This window comes from Salmo salar, chromosome ssa04, assembly GCF_905237065.1.
Source record: "Salmo salar chromosome ssa04, Ssal_v3.1, whole genome shotgun sequence".
Taxonomy (NCBI): Eukaryota; Metazoa; Chordata; class Actinopteri; order Salmoniformes; family Salmonidae; genus Salmo; species Salmo salar.
In genome coordinates this window covers 82319646-82337200 of record NC_059445.1, presented here as the reverse complement: position 1 = coordinate 82337200, position 17555 = coordinate 82319646, and the positions used below count along the sequence as shown (strand labels likewise).

At 47.7% G+C, this 17555-nt stretch overlaps 1 protein-coding gene across 1 annotated transcript in view; it reads right to left on the bottom strand.

Moving 5' to 3' along the window:
* The window catches only part of tspoap1 (TSPO associated protein 1), a 228614-nt gene that overhangs the window by 58380 nt on the left and 152679 nt on the right, over positions 1-17555 (bottom strand). The window contains 6 exon segments of the mRNA XM_045717400.1: positions 3409-3429; positions 13495-13545; positions 14360-14464; positions 16603-16725; positions 17015-17104; positions 17384-17467. Of these exon segments, the coding sequence (XP_045573356.1) occupies positions 3409-3429; positions 13495-13545; positions 14360-14464; positions 16603-16725; positions 17015-17104; positions 17384-17467 (474 nt within the window).

Genomic DNA, 17555 nt, shown 5'->3' with positions numbered 1-17555 from the left:
GTTTACATAATGCTCTACAAGGTTTATAGAATGCTCTACAGGGTTTATAGAATGCTCTACAGGGTTTACATAATGCTTTACAAGGTTTATAGAATGCTCTACAAGGTTTATAGAATGCTCTACAGGGTTTACATAATGCTTTACAAGGTTTATAGAATGCTCTACAGGGTTTACATAATGCTTTACAAGGTTTATAGAATGCTCTACAAGGTTTATAGAATGCTCTACAGGGTGTACAGAATGCTCTACAGGGTTTACAGAATGCTCTACAAGGTTTATAGAATGCTCTACAGGGTTTACATAATGCTTTACAAGGTTTATAGAATGCTCTACAAGGTTTATAGAATGCTCTACAGGGTTTACATAATGCTTTACAAGGTTTATAGAATGCTCTACAAGGTTTACAGAATGCTCTACAGGGTTTACATAATGCTCTACAAGGTTTATAGAATGCTCTACAAGGTTTATAGAATGCTCTACAGGGTTTACAGAATGCTCTACAAGGTTTATAGAATGCTCTACAGGGTTTATAGAATGCTCTACAGGGTTTACAGAATGCTCTACAAGGTTTACAGAATGCTCTACAGGGTTTATAGAATGCTCTACAGGGTTTATAGAATGCTCTACAGGGTTTACAGAATGCTTTACAGGGTTTATAGAATGCTCTACAGGGTTTTCAGAATGCTCTACAGGGTTTACAGAATGCTCTACAAGGTTTACAGAATGCTCTACAGGGTTTACAGAATGCTCTACAGGGTTTACAGAATGCTCGACAGGGTGTACAGAATGCTCTACAGGGTGTACAGAATGCTCTACAGGGTTTACAGAATGCTCTACAGGGTTTACAGAATGCTCTACAGGGTTTACAGAATGCTCTACAGGGTTTACAGAATGCTCTACAGGGTGTACAGAATGCTCTACAGGGTGTACAGAATGCTTTACAGAGTTTACAGAATGCTCTACAGGGTGTACAGAATGCTCTACAGGGTGTACAGAATGCTCTACAGGGTGTACAGAATGCTTTACAGGGTTTACAGAATGCTCTACAGGGTGTACAGAATGCTCTACAGGGTTTACAGAATGCTCTACAGGGTGTACAGAATGCTCTACAGGGTGTACAGAATGCTCTACAGGGTTTACAGAATGCTCTATAGGGTGTACAGAATGCTCTACAGGGTTTACAGAATGCTCTACAGGGTGTACAGAATGCTCTACAGGGTTTACAGAATGCTCTACAGGGTTTACAGAATGCTCTACAGGGTGTACAGAATGCTCTACAGGGTTTACAGAATGCTCTACAGGGTGTACAGAATGCTTTACAGGGTTTAGTCTCAGCCCCCAGTGAGTTTCTATAAGTGGCTGGTTTCGCTTCCGGTTGTGGTGGGAGTTTCCTGGTATTGACGTGACAGGGGCCTGCAGCTACATGAAACACAGACACAAGCAAGCTCACTGACACACACACACACACACACACACACACACACACACACACACACACACACACACACACACACACACACACACACACACACACACACACACACACACACACACACACACACACACACACACAAAACTGTCTGAACACAGCTTCCTGTCAAACCTCTCACCTACAACACCAAGCAAAGCGGGTACCAAATGACTGCTAGCATGAACCAAGTCAAATGGGGACAGATAGCAAGTAGATCCAACTAACTGATTACACAGAATGTGAATGGAATTTCCCATTCTCTTACAAGATTTGAGTCACTGTGCTGCTCACTATAGAACAGATCAAGCTCCTAATAGAGAGACTGGATTAAAATACTTTGAGAGGAGAGAAAGACAAGAGATATAGAGAGGGGAGAGGGAGAGATAGAGAGATAGGAAGAGAGCGAGAGAGAGAGAGAGAGAGACAGAGAAGAGACAGAGAAGCCCCACTTTATTAGGGTCAAAGCTCGACTGCCTAAGAAAGCAGACTAACTCTATCTTAACACCCTGAGCTTAAATCCCAAGCCAATTCTCCTATGACCAAGGTTCCGTGCACCCAACCCAGCGGGGGACTGAAGTCCGTGCCATAGATACACTCTAATCTAGCAGCAGTGTCACTTGGCCCCGGGCTGTTTCACACACACTTTAATTGCCTACACACACACACACACACACACACACACTGCTCGCGCAGATATGCATACAAACACACACACACACACACAAAAGACACACACGGATACATACAAAATATAAACTCACACACCAGCCGGAATCAGAGGGACTCTCTGTGTCCACACAAAGGGTTTATATATAATGAACACAATTACCACTAGGCCTGTATGTAACTGATTGAAACACACAGCAGTGTAGGAAAAGGCACATAGTACAGTACAATACACTGACACACACTAAACCTGGCTGGAGCCTGTCACCTTACAAAGAGCACAAATCAGCATTCTCATGCTGTAGTCAAAGCCTGCTACAACATTATAGACCACCTCCGCTGTAGCTAGAGAACATTAGAGGCCATCTTTGTCTTTCCATAAATACCTCTCTAGAAACAACTACCATCAGGGTATCACCAGCGCTGACGTTTACATATGTTCTTCATTCTCAAACTAATGAGCCACTACCTTGCTGCAATGACACCTGTGTCTACGGCTTTGTAGAGGTTGGGATCGGGGTGGTTGAGGTTGAAAACGGGGTGGTTGAGGTTGGGATCGGGGTGGTTGAGGTTGGGAACGGGGTGTAGAGGTTGGGAACGGGGGGGGTGAGGTTGGGATCGGGGTGGTTGAGGTTGGGAACGGGGTGTAGAGGTTGGGAACGGGGGGGGTTGAGGTTGGGAACGGGGTGGTTGAGGTTGGGATCGGGGTGTTGAGGTTGGGAACGGGGTGGTTGAGGTTGGGATCGGGGTGTTGAGGTTGGGAACGGGGGGGTTGAGGTTGGGAACGGGGGGGTGAGGTTGGGATCTGGGTGGTTGGGGTTGGGAACGGGGGGTGAGGTTGGGAACGGGGGGTGAGGTTGGGAACGGGGGAGTGAGGTTGGGATCTGGGTGTTGAAGTTGGGAACGGGGGGTTGAGGTTGGGATCTGGGTGGTTGAGGTTGGGAACGGGGGGTGTTGAGGTTGGGAACGGGGGGTTGAGGTTGGGATCTGGGGGGTTGAGGTTGGGAACGGGGGGTTGAGGTTGGGATCTGGGTGGTTTAGGTTGGGATCTGGGGGTTGAGGTTGGGAACGGGGGGGTGAGGTTGGGATCGGGGTGGTTGAGGTTGGGAACGGGGTGTAGAGGTTGGGATCGGGGTGTTGAGGTTGGGAACGGGGGTGTTGAGGTTGGGAACGGGGTGGTTGAGGTTGGGAACGGGGGGGTTGAGGTTGGGATCTGGGTGGTTTAGGTTGAAAACGGGGTAGTTGAGGTTGGGTGAGGTTGTTGCTGGTACCTGCATGGAGTCCAATGTAGTCTGGTTTGCAGGAAAAGAAAGAACACAAAGTTAATAGGCTAAAATCACACTGCAATCAGAGTCCAGGTCCTCAGAGAGAAGGCTGTGTCTGTAAATCCTAGTGATAGATACAGTATCTATCATGTCTGTTTCTATGATCTCTCTAGCATGTCTCTCTCTGTCCTCTGTACCAAACTTCTATCCTGTCTGTTTCTATGATCTCTCTAGCATGTCTCTCTCTGTCCTCTGTACCAAACTTCTATCCTGTCTGTTTCTATGATCTCTCTAGCATGTCTCTCTCTGTCCTCTGTACCAAACTTCTATCCTGTCTGTTTCTATGATCTCTCTAGCATGTCTCTCTCTGTCCTCCGTACCAAACTTCTATCCTGTCTGTTTCTATGATCTCTCTAGCATGTCTCTCTCTGTCCTCCGTACCTATTCTCTCCTCTGAAAAAAGAGAGAGCGAGCTTTTACAAGTGATGTTCTTTTGTTTTGAGAGAAAGAGGAAGAGAGAAGGATCGAGAGAGAGAGAGAGAGAGACAGCAAAAGAGAGAGTAGGAGGAATAGTTAATGAGCAATTCCAACCAATCAGGAGAGTAACGGTACTGTACCAACTCCCTTTGCGATACACGCTGAATCCAGTCCTAGAATAGAATATGTACACACTTCATTTACACACACACACACACACACATTAACACGTTGTATGTAATCACAGAGAAAATGCTTTACGCACACATTATATACAATCACAGACAAAAGGCTATACACACGCAATAACAATATACACATTCTTTAAGACGACCGGGCTGTTAGATTTTCTTTCATTGTTATGTCTTCGGGAGCCAGTCAGCAGGATGAGGATTTGAACTGAGCCAGTGATCCTTACAAACAATAATATTGTAAGTCTTAATATTAATAAAATATAGTTGTCAAGGGCCATGTGGGTTCATTATATGTTCAAAAGTACACTAAACACTTGGCACTTCCCAGTCGCAGCATATAAGCATAAATAAACTTGACAAGGAAGGTAGCTAGTATAACAGTCATCTGTTAACACTTCCAACTGTCATATTATCCAGCCGCCAGGTAAGTGCTAGCTAGAAACAACACGAGGGCAAGTTGGTGCTATAATAACGTCTCTATGCTGACAGGTGTGTAAACTACATAAAGGACTGATAAGGTATTCACACTGCATCAGCCACTAAGGGAAGTCTTTTGTCTACTGACTGAGGAAGAGAGAGAGAGAGAGAGAGAGAGAGAGAGAGAGAGAGAGAGAGAGAGAGAGAAAGCAATATTAAATATTTATACTCTGTTTTGTTTAGCATCGGTTGGGGTGATGAGAGTGTGTGTGTGTGTTGGGGTGATGAGTGTGTGTGTGTTGGGGTGATGAGTGTGTGTGTGTGTGTTGGGGTGATGAGAGTGTGTGTGTGTGTGTTGGGGTGATGAGAGTGTGTGTGTGTGTTGGGGTGATGAGAGTGTGTGTGTGTGTTGGGGTGATGAGATTGTGTGTGTGTGTGTGTTGGGGTGATGAGATGTGTGTGTGTGTGTGTGTTGGGGTGATGAGTGTGTGTGTGTGTGTTGGGGTGATGAGAGTGTGTGTGTGTGTGTGTGTGTGTGTGTGTGTGTGTGTGTGTTGGTGATGAGTGTGTGTGTGTGTGTTGGGGTGATGAGAGTGTGTGTGTGTTGGGGTGATGAGAGTGTGTGTGTGTGTGTGTGTGTGTGTGTGTGTGTGTGTGTGTGTGTTGGGGTGATGAGAGTGTGTGTGTGTGTGTGGGGGTGATGAGAGTGTGTGTGTGTTGGGGTGATGAGAGTGTGTGTGTGTGTGTTGGGGTGATGAGAGTGTGTGTGTGTGTGTGTTGGGGTGATGAGAGTGTGTGTGTGTGTGTGTGGGGGTGATGAGAGTGTGTGTGTGTGTGTGATGAGTGTGTGTGTGTGTGTTGGGGTGATGAGTGTGTGTGTGTGTGTGTGAGTGTGTGTGTGTGTGTGTGATGAGAGTGTGTGTGTGTTGGGGTGATGAGAGTGTGTGTGTGTGTGTGTGTTGGGGTGATGAGAGTGTGTGTGTGTGTGTTTGGGGTGATGAGAGTGTGTGTGTGTGTGGGGTGATGAGAGTGTGTGTGTGTTGGGGTGATGAGAGTGTGTGTGTGTGTGTGTGTGTGTGTGTGTGTGTGTGTGTGTGTGTGTGTGTGTGTGTGTGTGTGTGTGTGTGTGTGTGTGTGTGTGTGTGTGTTGGGGTGATGAGAGTGTGTGTGTGTGTGTTGGGGTGATGAGAGTGTGTGTGTGTGTGTTGGGGTGATGAGAGTGTGTGTGTGTGTGTTGGGGTGATGAGAGTGTGTGTGTGTGTGTTGGGGTGATGAGAGTGTGTGTGTGTGTGTGTGTGTGTGTGTGTGTGTGTGTGTGTGTGTGTGTGTGTGTGTGTGTGTGTGTGTGTGTGTGTGTGTGTTGGGGTGATGAGAGTGTGTGTGTGTGTGTTGGGGTGATGAGAGTGTGTGTGTGTGTGTTGGGGTGATGAGAGTGTGTGTGTGTTGGGGGTGATGAGTGTGTGTGTGTGTGTGTGGGTGATGAGTGTGTGTGTGTGTGTGTGTTGGGGTGATGAGTGTGTGTGTGTGTGTGTGTGGGGTGATGAGAGTGTGTGTGTGTGTGTTTGGGGTGATGAGAGTGTGTGTGTGTGTTTGGGGTGATGAGAGTGTGTGTGTGTGTGTGGGGGTGATGAGAGTGTGTGTGTGTGTTGGGGTGATGAGAGTGTGTGTGTGTGTTGGGGTGATGAGAGTGTGTGTGTGTGTGTGTGTGTGTGTGTGTGTGTGTGTGTGTGTGTGTGTGTGTGTGTGTGTGTGTGTGTGTGTGTGTGTGTGTGTGTGTGTGTGTGTGTGTGTGTGTGTGTTTGGGGTGATGAGAGTGTGTGTGTGTGTTGGGGTGATGAGAGTGAGTGTGTGTGTGTGTGTTGGGGTGATGAGAGTGAGTGTGTGTGTGTGTGTTGGGGTGATGAGTGAGTGTGTGTGTGTGTGTGTGATGGTGTGTGTGTGTGAGTGTGTGTGTGTGTGTGTGTGTGTGTGTGTGTGTGTGTGTGTGTGTGTGTGTGTGTGTGTGTGTGTGTGTGTGTGTGTGTGTGTGTGTGTGTGTGTGTGTGTGTGTGTGTGTGTGTGTGTGTGTGTGTGTGTGTGTGTGTTGGGGTGATGAGTGTGTGTGTGTGTGTTGGGGTGATGAGAGTGTGTGTGTGTGTTGGGGTGATGAGAGTGTGTGTGTGTGTTGGGGTGATGAGAGTGTGTGTGTGTTGGGGTGATGAGAGTGTGTGTGTGTGTGTGTGTTGGGGTGATGAGAGTGTGTGTGTGTGTGTGTGTTGGGGTGATGAGTGTGTGTGTGTGTGTGTGTGTTGGGGTGATGAGTGTGTGTGTGTGTGTGTGTGTGTTGGGGTGATGAGAGTGTGTGTGTGTGTGTTTTGGGTGATGAGAGTGTGTGTGTGTGTGTTGGGGTGATGAGAGTGTGTGTGTGTGTTGGGGTGATGAGAGTGTGTGTGTGTGTTGGGGTGATGAGAGTGTGTGTGTGTGTGTTGGGGTGATGAGAGTGTGTGTGTGTGTTGGGGTGATGAGAGAGTGTGTGTGTGTGTGTGTGTGTGTGTGTGTGTGTGTGTGTGTGTGTGTGTGTGTGTGTGTGTGTGTGTGTGTGTGTGTGTGTTGGGGTGATGAGAGTGTGTGTGTGTGTGTTGGGGTGATGAGAGTGAGTGAGTGTGTGTGTGTGTGTGTTGGGGTGATGAGAGTGAGTGTGTGTGTGTGTGTTGGGGTGATGAGAGTGTGTGTGTGTGTGTGTTGGGGTGATGAGAGTGGTGTGTGTGTGTGTGTGTGTGTGTGTGTGTGTGTGTGTGTGTGTGTGTGTGTGTGTGTGTGTGTTGGGGTGATGAGAGAGTGTGTGTGTGTGTTGAGGTGATGAGAGTGTGTGTGTGTTGAGGTGATGAGAGTGTGTGTGTGTGTTGGGGTGATGAGAGTGTGTGTGTGTTGGGGTGATGAGAGTGTGTGTGTGTTGGGGTGATGAGAGTGTGTGTGTGTGTGTGTGTGTGTGTGTGTGTGTGTGTGTGTGTGTGTGTGTGTGTGTGTGTGTGTGTGTGTGTTGGGGTGATGAGAGTGTGTGTGTGTGTTGGGGTGATGAGAGTGTGTGTGTGTGTTGGGGTGATGAGAGTGTGTGTGTGTGTGTTGGGGTGATGAGAGTGTGTGTGTGTTGGGGTGATGAGAGTGTGTGTGTGTGTTGGGGTGATGGGAGTGTGTGTGTGTTGGGGTGATGAGAGTGTGTGTGTGTGTGTGTGTGTGTGTGTGTGTGTGTGTGTGTGTGTGTGTGTGTGTGTGTGTGTTGGGGTGATGAGAGTGTGTGTGTGTGTTGGGGTGATGAGAGTGTGTGTGTGTGTTGGGGTGATGAGAGTGTGTGTGTGTGTGTTGGGGTGATGAGAGTGTGTGTGTGTTGGGGTGATGAGAGTGTGTGTGTGTGTTGGGGTGATGAGAGTGTGTGTGTGTTGGGGTGATGAGATGGTGTGTGTGTGTGTGTGTGTGTGTGGGGTGATGAGAGTGTGTGTGTGTGTGTGTGTTGGGGTGATGAGAGTGTGTGTGTGTGTGTGTGTGTGTGTGTGTGTGTGTGTGTGTGTGTGTGTGTGTGTGTGTGTGTGTTGGGGTGATGAGAGTGTGTGTGTGTGTGTGTGTTGGGGTGATGAGAGTGTGTGTGTGTGTTGGGGTGATGAGAGTGTGTGTGTGTTGGGGTGATGAGAGTGTGTGTGTGTGTGTGTGTGTTGGGGTGAGGAGAGTGTGTGTGTGTGTGTGTGTGTGTGTTGGGGTGATGAGTGTGTGTGTGTGTGTGTGTGTGTTGGGGTGATGAGAGTGTGTGTGTGTGTGTGTGTGTGTGTGTGTGTGTGTGTGTGTGTGTGTTGGGGTGATGAGAGTGTGTGTGTGTGTGTGTGTGTGTTGGGGTGATGAGACATGTCTGGTTGAATAATAAATGATGTAGCTCCATCTAATCAGAGCGTGTTACTTCTCGTGGGACTATGTGTGCCTTCCTAGAGCCACACTGACAGACTCTTAACTAACACACTTCACCCCTCACTTCTCTGGGGAGAGACAGAGAGAGTGACTTCCACTAGCTACTGTGGCTTGGACAAATATTGACATGTTACTTGCGAGAGAGCTACTTCACCTCAGTCTCGTTAGCCAACATTATGGCTGTATACTATATATTATTTGGTATTTGTATTTATTATTGATCCCCATTAGTTCCTGCCAAGGCAGCAGCTACTCTTCCTGGGGTTTATTATGGATCTCCATTAGTTCCTGCCAAGGCAGCAGCTACTCTTCCTGGGGTTTATTATTGATCCCCATTAATTCCTGCCAAGGCAGCAGCTACTCTTCCTGGTGTTTATTATGGATCCCCGTTAGTTCCTGCCAAGGCAGCAGCTACTCTTCCTGGGGTTTATTATGGATCCCCATTAGTTCCTGCCGAGGCAGCAGCTACTCTTCCTGGGGTTTATTATGGATCCCCATTAGTTCCTGCCGAGGCAGCAGCTACTCTTCCTGGGGTTTATTATGGATCCCCATTAGTTCCTGCCGAGGCAGCAGCTACTCTTCCTGGGGTTTATTATGGATCCCCATTAGTTCCTGTCGAGGCAGCAGCTACTCTTCCTGGGGTTTATTATGGATCCCCATTAGTTCCTGCCGAGGCAGCAGCTACTCTTCCTGGGGTTTATTATGGATCCCTATTAGTTCCTGCCGAGGCAGCAGCTACTCTTCCTGGGGTTTATTATGGATCCCCATTAGTTCCTGCCGAGGCAGCAGCTACTCTTCCTGGGGTTTATTATGGATCCCCATTAGTTCCTGCCAAGGCAGCAGCTACTCTTCCGGGTGTTTATTATGGATCTCCATTAGCTGTTGCCAAGGAAGCAGCTACTCTTCCTGGGGTTTATTATGGATCCCCATTAGTTCCTGCCAAGGCAGCAGCTACTCTTCCTGGGGTTTATTATGGATCCCCATTAGTTCCTGCCGAGGCAGCAGCTACTCTTCCTGGGGTTTATTATGGATCCCCATTAGTTCCTGCCGAGGCAGCAGCTACTCTTCCTGGGGTTTATTATGGATCCCCATTAGTTCCTGCCAAGGCAGCAGCTACTCTTCCTGGGGTTTATTATGGATCCCCATTAGTTCCTGCCGAGGCAGCAGCTACTCTTCCTGGGGTTTATTATGGATTCTTATTAGTTCCTGCCGAGGCAGCAGCTACTCTTCCTGGGGTTTATTATGGATCCCCATTAGTTCCTGCCGAGGCAGCAGCTACTCTTCCTGGGGTTTATTATGGATCCCCATTAGTTCCTGCCGAGGCAGCAGCTACTCTTCCTGGTGTTTATTATGGATCCCCATTAGTTCCTGCCAAGGCAGCAGCTACTCTTCCTGGTGTTTATTATGGATCTCCATTAGCTGTTGCCAAGGCAGCAGCTACTCTTCCTGGGGTTTATTATGGATCCCCATTAGTTCCTGCCAAGGCAGCAGCTACTCTTCCTGGGGTTTATTAGGGATCCCCATTAGCTGTTGCCAAGGCAGCCGCTACTCTTCCTGGGGTTTATTATGGATCCCCATTAGTTCCTGCCGAGGCAGCAGCTACTCTTCCTGGGGTTTATTAGGGATCCCCATTAGCTGTTGCCAAGGCAGCAGCTACTCTTCCTGGGGTTTATTATGGATCTCCATTAGATCCTGCCAAGGCAGCAGCTACTCTTCCTGGGGTTTATTATGGATCTCCATTAGATCCTGCCAAGGCAGCAGCTACTCTTCCTGGGGTTTATTATGGATCCCCATTAGATCCTGCCAAGGCAGCAGCTACTCTTCCTGGGGTTTATTATGGATCTCCATTAGATCCTGCCAAGGCAGCAGCTACTCTTCCTGGGGTTAATTATGGATCCCCATTAGATCCTGCCAAGGCAGCAGCTACTCTTCCTGGGGTCCAAACATATTAAGGCACTTACATCAACCAAACACTTTTTTGCATCATATAACATTACACCACTACATATCTACAATACAAAATGTATAAAACCACCATATAACAATATTACAATGTACGTGTGTGTATAGAGTGTGTGTGTATGCGTGTCTGTACCTGTGTGTGTATCTCTTCACTGTCCCCGCTGTTCCATAAGGTGTATTTTTGTTTTTTAAATCTGATTCTACTACTTGCATGAGTTACCTGATGTGGAATAGAGTTCCATGTACTCATGGCTTTGTGTTGTACTGTGTGCCTCCCATAGTCTGTTCTGGACTTGGGGATTGTGAAGAGACCTCTGGTGGCATGTCTTGTGGGGTAGGCATGCGTGTCTGAGCTGTATGCTAGTAGTTTAAACAGACAGCTTGGTGCATTCAACATGTCAACACTTCTTACAAAAACAAGTAGTGAGGAAGTCAATCTCTCCTCCACTTTGAGCCACGAATGATTTACATGATAATATTAGCTCTCAGCCGTGCTGCCCTGTTCTGAGCCAAATGTAACTTTCAGAGGTCTCTCTTTGTGGCACCTGACCACACGACTGAACAGTAGTCCAGGTACGACAAAACTAGGGCCTGTAGGACCTGCCTTGTTGATAGTGTTGTTGAGAAGGTAGAAACTAGGGCCTATAGGACCTGCCTTGTTGATAGTGTTGTTGAGAAGGTAGAAACTCGGGCCTGTAGGACCTGCCTTGTTGATAGTGTTGTTGAGAAGGTAGAAACTAGGGCATGTAGGACCTGCCTTGTTGATAGTGTTGTTGAGAAGGTAGAAACTAGGGCATGTAGGACCTGCCTTGTTGATAGTGTTGTTAAGAAGGTAGAAACTAGGGCCTGTAGGACCTGCCTTGTTGATAGTGTTGTTCAGAAGGTAGAAACTAGGGCCTGTAGGACCTGCCTTGTTGATAGTGTTGTTCAGAAGGTAGAAACTAGGGCCTGTAGGACCTGCCTTGTTGATAGTGTTGTTAAGAAGGTAGAAACTAGGGCCTGTTGGACCTGCCTTGTTGATAGTGTTGTTAAGAAGGTAGAAACTCGGGCCTGTAGGACCTGCCTTGTTGATAGTGTTGTTCAGAAGGTAGAAACTAGGGTCTGTAGGACCTGCCTTGTTGATAGTGTTGTTCAGAAGGTAGAAACTCGGGCCTGTAGGACCTGCCTTGTTGATAGTGTTGTTGAGAAGGTAGAAACTAGGGCATGTAGGACCTGCCTTGTTGATAGTGTTGTTAAGAAGGTAAAAACTAGGGCCTGTAGGACCTGCCTTGTTGACAGTGTTGTTCAGAAGGTAGAAACTAGGGCCTGTAGGACCTGCCTTGTTGATAGTGTTGTTGAGAAGGTAGAAACTAGGGCATGTAGGACCTGCCTTGTTGATAGTGTTGTTGAGAAGGTAGAAACTAGGGTCTGTAGGACCTGCCTTGTTGATAGTGTTGTTCAGAAGGTAGAAACTCGGGCCTGTAGGACCTGCCTTGTTGACAGTGTTGTTCAGAAGGTAGAAACTAGGGCCTGTAGGACCTGCCTTGTTGATAGTGTTGTGGAGAAGGTAGAAACTAGGGCATGTAGGACCTGCCTTGTTGATAGTGTTGTTGAGAAGGTAGAAACTAGGGCCTGTAGGACCTGCCTTGTTGATAGTGTTGTTCAGAAGGTAGAAACTAGGGCCTGTAGGACCTGCCTTGTTGGTAGTGTTGTTGAGAAGGCAGAGCAGAGCTTTATTATGGACAGACTTCTCCCCATCTTAGCTACTGTTGTATCAACATATTGAATATTGACACATTACCCGTAAGAGAGCTACTTCACCTCAGTCTCATTAGACAACATTAGAGCATGCTTATTAGTAACTGGAATAAGCAATTTCATAAATGTGTCAAGTGCAGCGTCTGGTTGCTCCTCATTACACACCACAGACCAACAAATATTCTTTACATCATTAACATAGGAATCACTACAAAACTTATTGTAAGACTTCTTATACACTATATTAGGCCCAGCCTTTGGAACGTTGGTTTTCCTAGATTTGGCAACTATATTGTGATCACTACAACCAGGCCTCAGCACCATTGAACTACAACAACCAGAGCGCAGCACCTTAGAACTACAACAACCAGGCCTCAGCACCATAGAACTACAACAACCAGACCTCAGCACCATAGAACTACAACAACCAGACCTCAGCACCATAGAACTACAACAACCAGACCTCAGCACCATAGAACTACAACAACCAGACCTCAGCACCATAGAACTACAACAACCAGACCTCAGCACCATAGAACTACAACAACCAGACCTCAGCACCATAGAACTACAACAACCAGACCTCAGCACCATAGAACTACAACAACCAGACCTCAGCACCATAGAACTACAACAACCAGACCTCTACTCCATAGAACTACAACAACCAGACCTCAGCACCATAGAACTACAACAACCAGACCTCAGCACCATAGAACTACAACAACCAGACCTCAGCACCATAGAACTACAACAACCAGACCTCAGCACCATAGAACTACAACAACCAGACCTCAGCACCATAGAACTACAACAACCAGACCTCAGCACCATAGAACTACAACAACCAGACCTCTACTCCATAGAACTACAACAACCAGACCTCTACTCCATAGAACTACAACAACCAGACCTCAGCACCATAGAACTACAACAACCAGACCTCAGCACCATAGAACTACAACAACCAGACCTCAGCACCATAGAACTACAACAACCAGACCTCTACTCCATAGAACTACAACAACCAGACCTCAGCACCATAGAACTACAACAACCAGACCTCAGCACCATAGAACTACAACAACCAGACCTCTACTCCATAGAACTACAACAACCAGACCTCAGCACCATAGAACTACAACAACCAGACCTCAGCACCATAGAACTACAACAACCAGACCTCAGCACCATAGAACTACAACAACCAGACCTCAGCACCATAGAACTACAACAACCAGACCTCAGCACCATAGAACTACAACAACCAGACCTCAGCACCATAGAACTACAACAACCAGACCTCTACTCCATAGAACTACAACAACCAGACCTCAGCAGCAGAGAACTACAACAACCAGATCAGACTTACCTCCAGCATCTGTACCACTCCCTCATGCTCCCTCTTGGCGAAAAACTCAGCCTGTTGAATGGAAAAATAAAAACTATTTATTTAATGATTCTACTCACAAAGTGTAATTCAATGCATGCAAATATGTTCTTTAGTTACTTAGTTCACATCTAATCCCTCATAATAGTTCCCTCCAGAATTAACCAACAAACTTTGCACCCAACAGCTACCTCTTACTGGACAAAGTCTTTAATACCCATAATAAAAGTGAAGCCGAAAAATGTAATTTGAGGTGATTGGGTCTTGCTGAGTGATTTCTGGGAACAGGGTTGCTTGGATGTTCTGGTTGTATAGCTGAGCGCATAGCCTTATATTTAAGACAGGCTTTGGCTGGGCAGTGGTTCTTGTGTAGGAGGCAGGGGAGAGAGAGAGAGGACAGGCTTTGGCTGGGCAGTGGTTCTTGTGTAGGAGGCAGGGGAGAGAGAGAGGACAGGCTTTGGCTGGGCAGTGGTTCTTGTGTAGGAGGCAGGAGAGAGAGAGGACAGGCTTTGGCTGGGCAGTGGTTCTTGTGTAGGAGGCAGGGGAGAGAGAGGACAGGCTTTGGCTGGGCAGTGGTTCTTGTGTAGGAGGCAGGGGAGAGAGAGGACAGGCTTTGGCTGGGCAGTGGTTCTTGTGTAGGAGGCAGGGGAGAGAGAGGACAGGCTTTGGCTGGGCAGTGGTTCTTGTGTAGGAGGCAGGGGAGAGAGAGGACAGGCTTTGGCTGGGCAGTGGTTGTTGTTTAGAAGGCAGGGGAGAGAGAGAGGACAGTAAATGTATGCCATTTAGCAGACGCTCTACCAACTGAGCTCCAGAGGACCAGAGGCAATGTGTGGTGTTGCCATCTCACCCGCTGTAGTCGTTTGATCTCATTCTGTTTGAACTTGAGGATAGCCAATGCCTGCTCGTGTTCCAGTTCCAGCTGCTGCCTCCGCTCGGCGACCTCTCGCATATGCTGCAAGCATCAAAGGAGACATCAATTTAATGTAACCACACAGCGCTTACGTAATTACTCTATAGTTTACACACTCGGTCACCGACACATTTACACTCAACACAGAATAGAAGCTCCATGTGCGCACTCACTTGGCAATCGTTCGAGAAAAATATGATATAAATAAAATGAAAAAGTGAGGCCTCCCCAGTGGCGCAGCGGTCTAAGGCTCTGTATCGTGGTCTAAAGCACTGCATCTCAGTGCTAGAGGCGTCACTACAGACCCTGTTTTAATCCCCGGCTGTGTCGCAGCTGGCCGTGACCGGGAGACCCATAAGGCCTAGCTTCGTCTGGGTTAGAGGAGGGTTTGGTCGGCCGAGATGTCCTTGTCCCATCGAGCTCTAGCCACTCCTTGCGGCGAGCCGGGCGCCGCACGCTGACTTCAGTCGTCAGTTGTACGGTGTTTCCTCCAACACATTAGTGCGGCTGGCTTCCGGGTTAAGAGAGCAGTGTGTCAAGAAGAAGAGCGGTTGTGGCAGGGTTGTGTTTTGGAGGACGCATGGCTCTCAACCTGCGTTTCTCCCGAGTTCGTACGGGAGTTGCAGCGATGGGACAAGACTGGATATCACAAGATTGGGGAGAAAATACCGTGAGACAGACGGTCATTACCATGATAGTTACCGTCTGACTAAATGTCATGACCACCACAGCCTAGCGACACTACTTAGAAATGCCAACACTACTATATTTGTAGTCATAGTGAACCTGGCCCTGGGGAGTCAACACAACTTGGTAGTGTGGCAACAAAATACTAGAGATCCGCCTGTACCTTTAGGACCTGCTCTACACTAGAGATCAGCCTGTACCTTTATGACCTGCTCTACACTAGAGATCAGCCTGTACCTTTAGGACCTGCTCTACACTAGAGATCAGCCTGTACCTTCAGGACCTGCTCTACACTAGAGATCAGCCTGTACCTTCAGGACCTGCTCTACACTAGAGATCAGCCTGTACCTTCAGGACCTGCTCTACACTAGAGATCAGCCTGTACCTTTAAGACCTGCTCTACACTAGAGATCAGCCTGTACCTTCAGGACCTGCTCTACACTAGAGATCAGCCTGTACCTTTAGGACCTGCTCTACACTAGAGATCAGCCTGTACCTTTATGACCTGCTCTACACTAGAGATCAGCCTGTACCTTTAGGACCTGCTCTACACTAGAGATCAGCCTGTACCTTAGGACCTGCTCTTCACTAGAGATCAGCCTGTACCTTTATGACCTGCTCTACACTAGAGATCAGCCTGTACCTTCAGGGCCTGACCTACACTAGAGATCAGCCTGTACCTTTAAGACCTGCTCTACACTAGAGATCAGCCTGTACCTTTAGGACCTGCTCTACACTAGAGATCAGCCTGTACCTTCAGGACCTGCTCTACACTAGAGATCAGCCTGTAATTTTAAGACCTGCTCTAGCCTAGAGATCAGCCTGTACCTTTAGGACCTGCTCTACACTAGAGATCAGCCTGTACCTTCAGGACCTGCTCTACACTAGAGATCAGCCTGTACCTTTAGGACCTGCTCTACACTAGAGATCAGCCTGTACCTTTAAGACCTGCTCTACACTAGAGATCAGCCTGTACCTTTAAGACCTGCTCTACATTAGAGATCAGCCTGTACCTTCAGGACCTGACCTACACTAGAGATCAGCCTGTACCTTTAAGACCTGCTCTACACTAGAGATCAGCCTGTACCTTCAGGACCTGCTCTACACTAGAGATCAGCCTGTACCTTTATGACCTGCTCTACACTAGAGATCAGCCTGTAACTTCAGGACCTGCTCTACACTAGAGATCAGCCTGTACCTTTATGACCTGCTCTACACTAGAGATCAGCCTGTACCTTCAGGGCCTGACCTACACTAGAGATCAGCCTGTACCTTTAAGACCTGCTCTACACTAGAGATCAGCCTGTACCTTTAAGACCTGCTCTACACTAGAGATCAGCCTGTACCTTAGGACCTGCTCTACACTAGAGATCAGCCTGTACCTTTAGGACCTGCTCTACACTAAAGATCAGCCTGTACCTTTAAGACCTGCTCTACACTAGAGATCAGCCTGTACCTTCAGGACCTGCTCTACACTAGAGATCAGCCTGTACCTTCAGGACCTGCTCTAGGTTCTCCAGTTTGACACGGAGTCTCTGATTCTCCTTGAGACCTGAATCACGTTGAGCGGTCACTTCAGAGAGGTGTTCTCTCAGCTCCTCATTCTCAACCCAGGTCTGAGAGAGAGGGATGGGGTGGGGGGGGTGGAGAGAGAGAGAGAGGGGTGGGGAGAGAGAGAGAGTGAGAGAAGGGAGAAAGGGAGCGGTAGAGACACTGGACATAAGTACTGTCGCCCTTCCATTCTACTGAAGGGTCATGACAGAGAAGACAGTTGAGGGTTCCATTTGAACCCTAATGTACATTCATTCTGTCATAAAAACAACACTAAGCCTACGAGTGCCTCAAATAATAGAATAAAATGGAATAGAATGGCATAGAATATAAAAGATTAGAATAGAGACTGACCTGGTCGAGCAGCCGTGCCTTCCTCCTGAGGAGATTCGCCTCCTCCTCTAGATGCCCATTTTTGCCTCGCTCATCCTCAAGCTGGCTCTCCTGTCAGAGGGAGTAGCTATAGTAACTACACCGTAGTACAGCGGTAACTAAACTGTTGCAATCAGTGGAGGCTGGTGCCACTCTAAAAAAAAATCAGAGGCTAGGCTCAGTGTAATGCCTGGAATAGAATGAACGGAACCTTCATCTGCCTGATACCGTTTCATTCATTCTATAGCAGAGGAATTTCTCCCTTCACCAGCGCCCCAACACCTGGTCCACTGAGAGGAGCACCTTGAGTGCAGTAGTTAACGGGCAGGTGATAGGACGAAGATCCCTTACCAAATCCAGACATCCCTTCTGTCTCTTCCTAACTTCATGTTCCAAGTTTTCACATTCTTTTCTCTTCTTGCTCAGCTCACATTCCTGAAACAAGACACCACCACGTTACAGAGACTAGGACTGAGCATCAGAAACATCCTTATCCAACTTCACACCTGCTGCATATTATGTC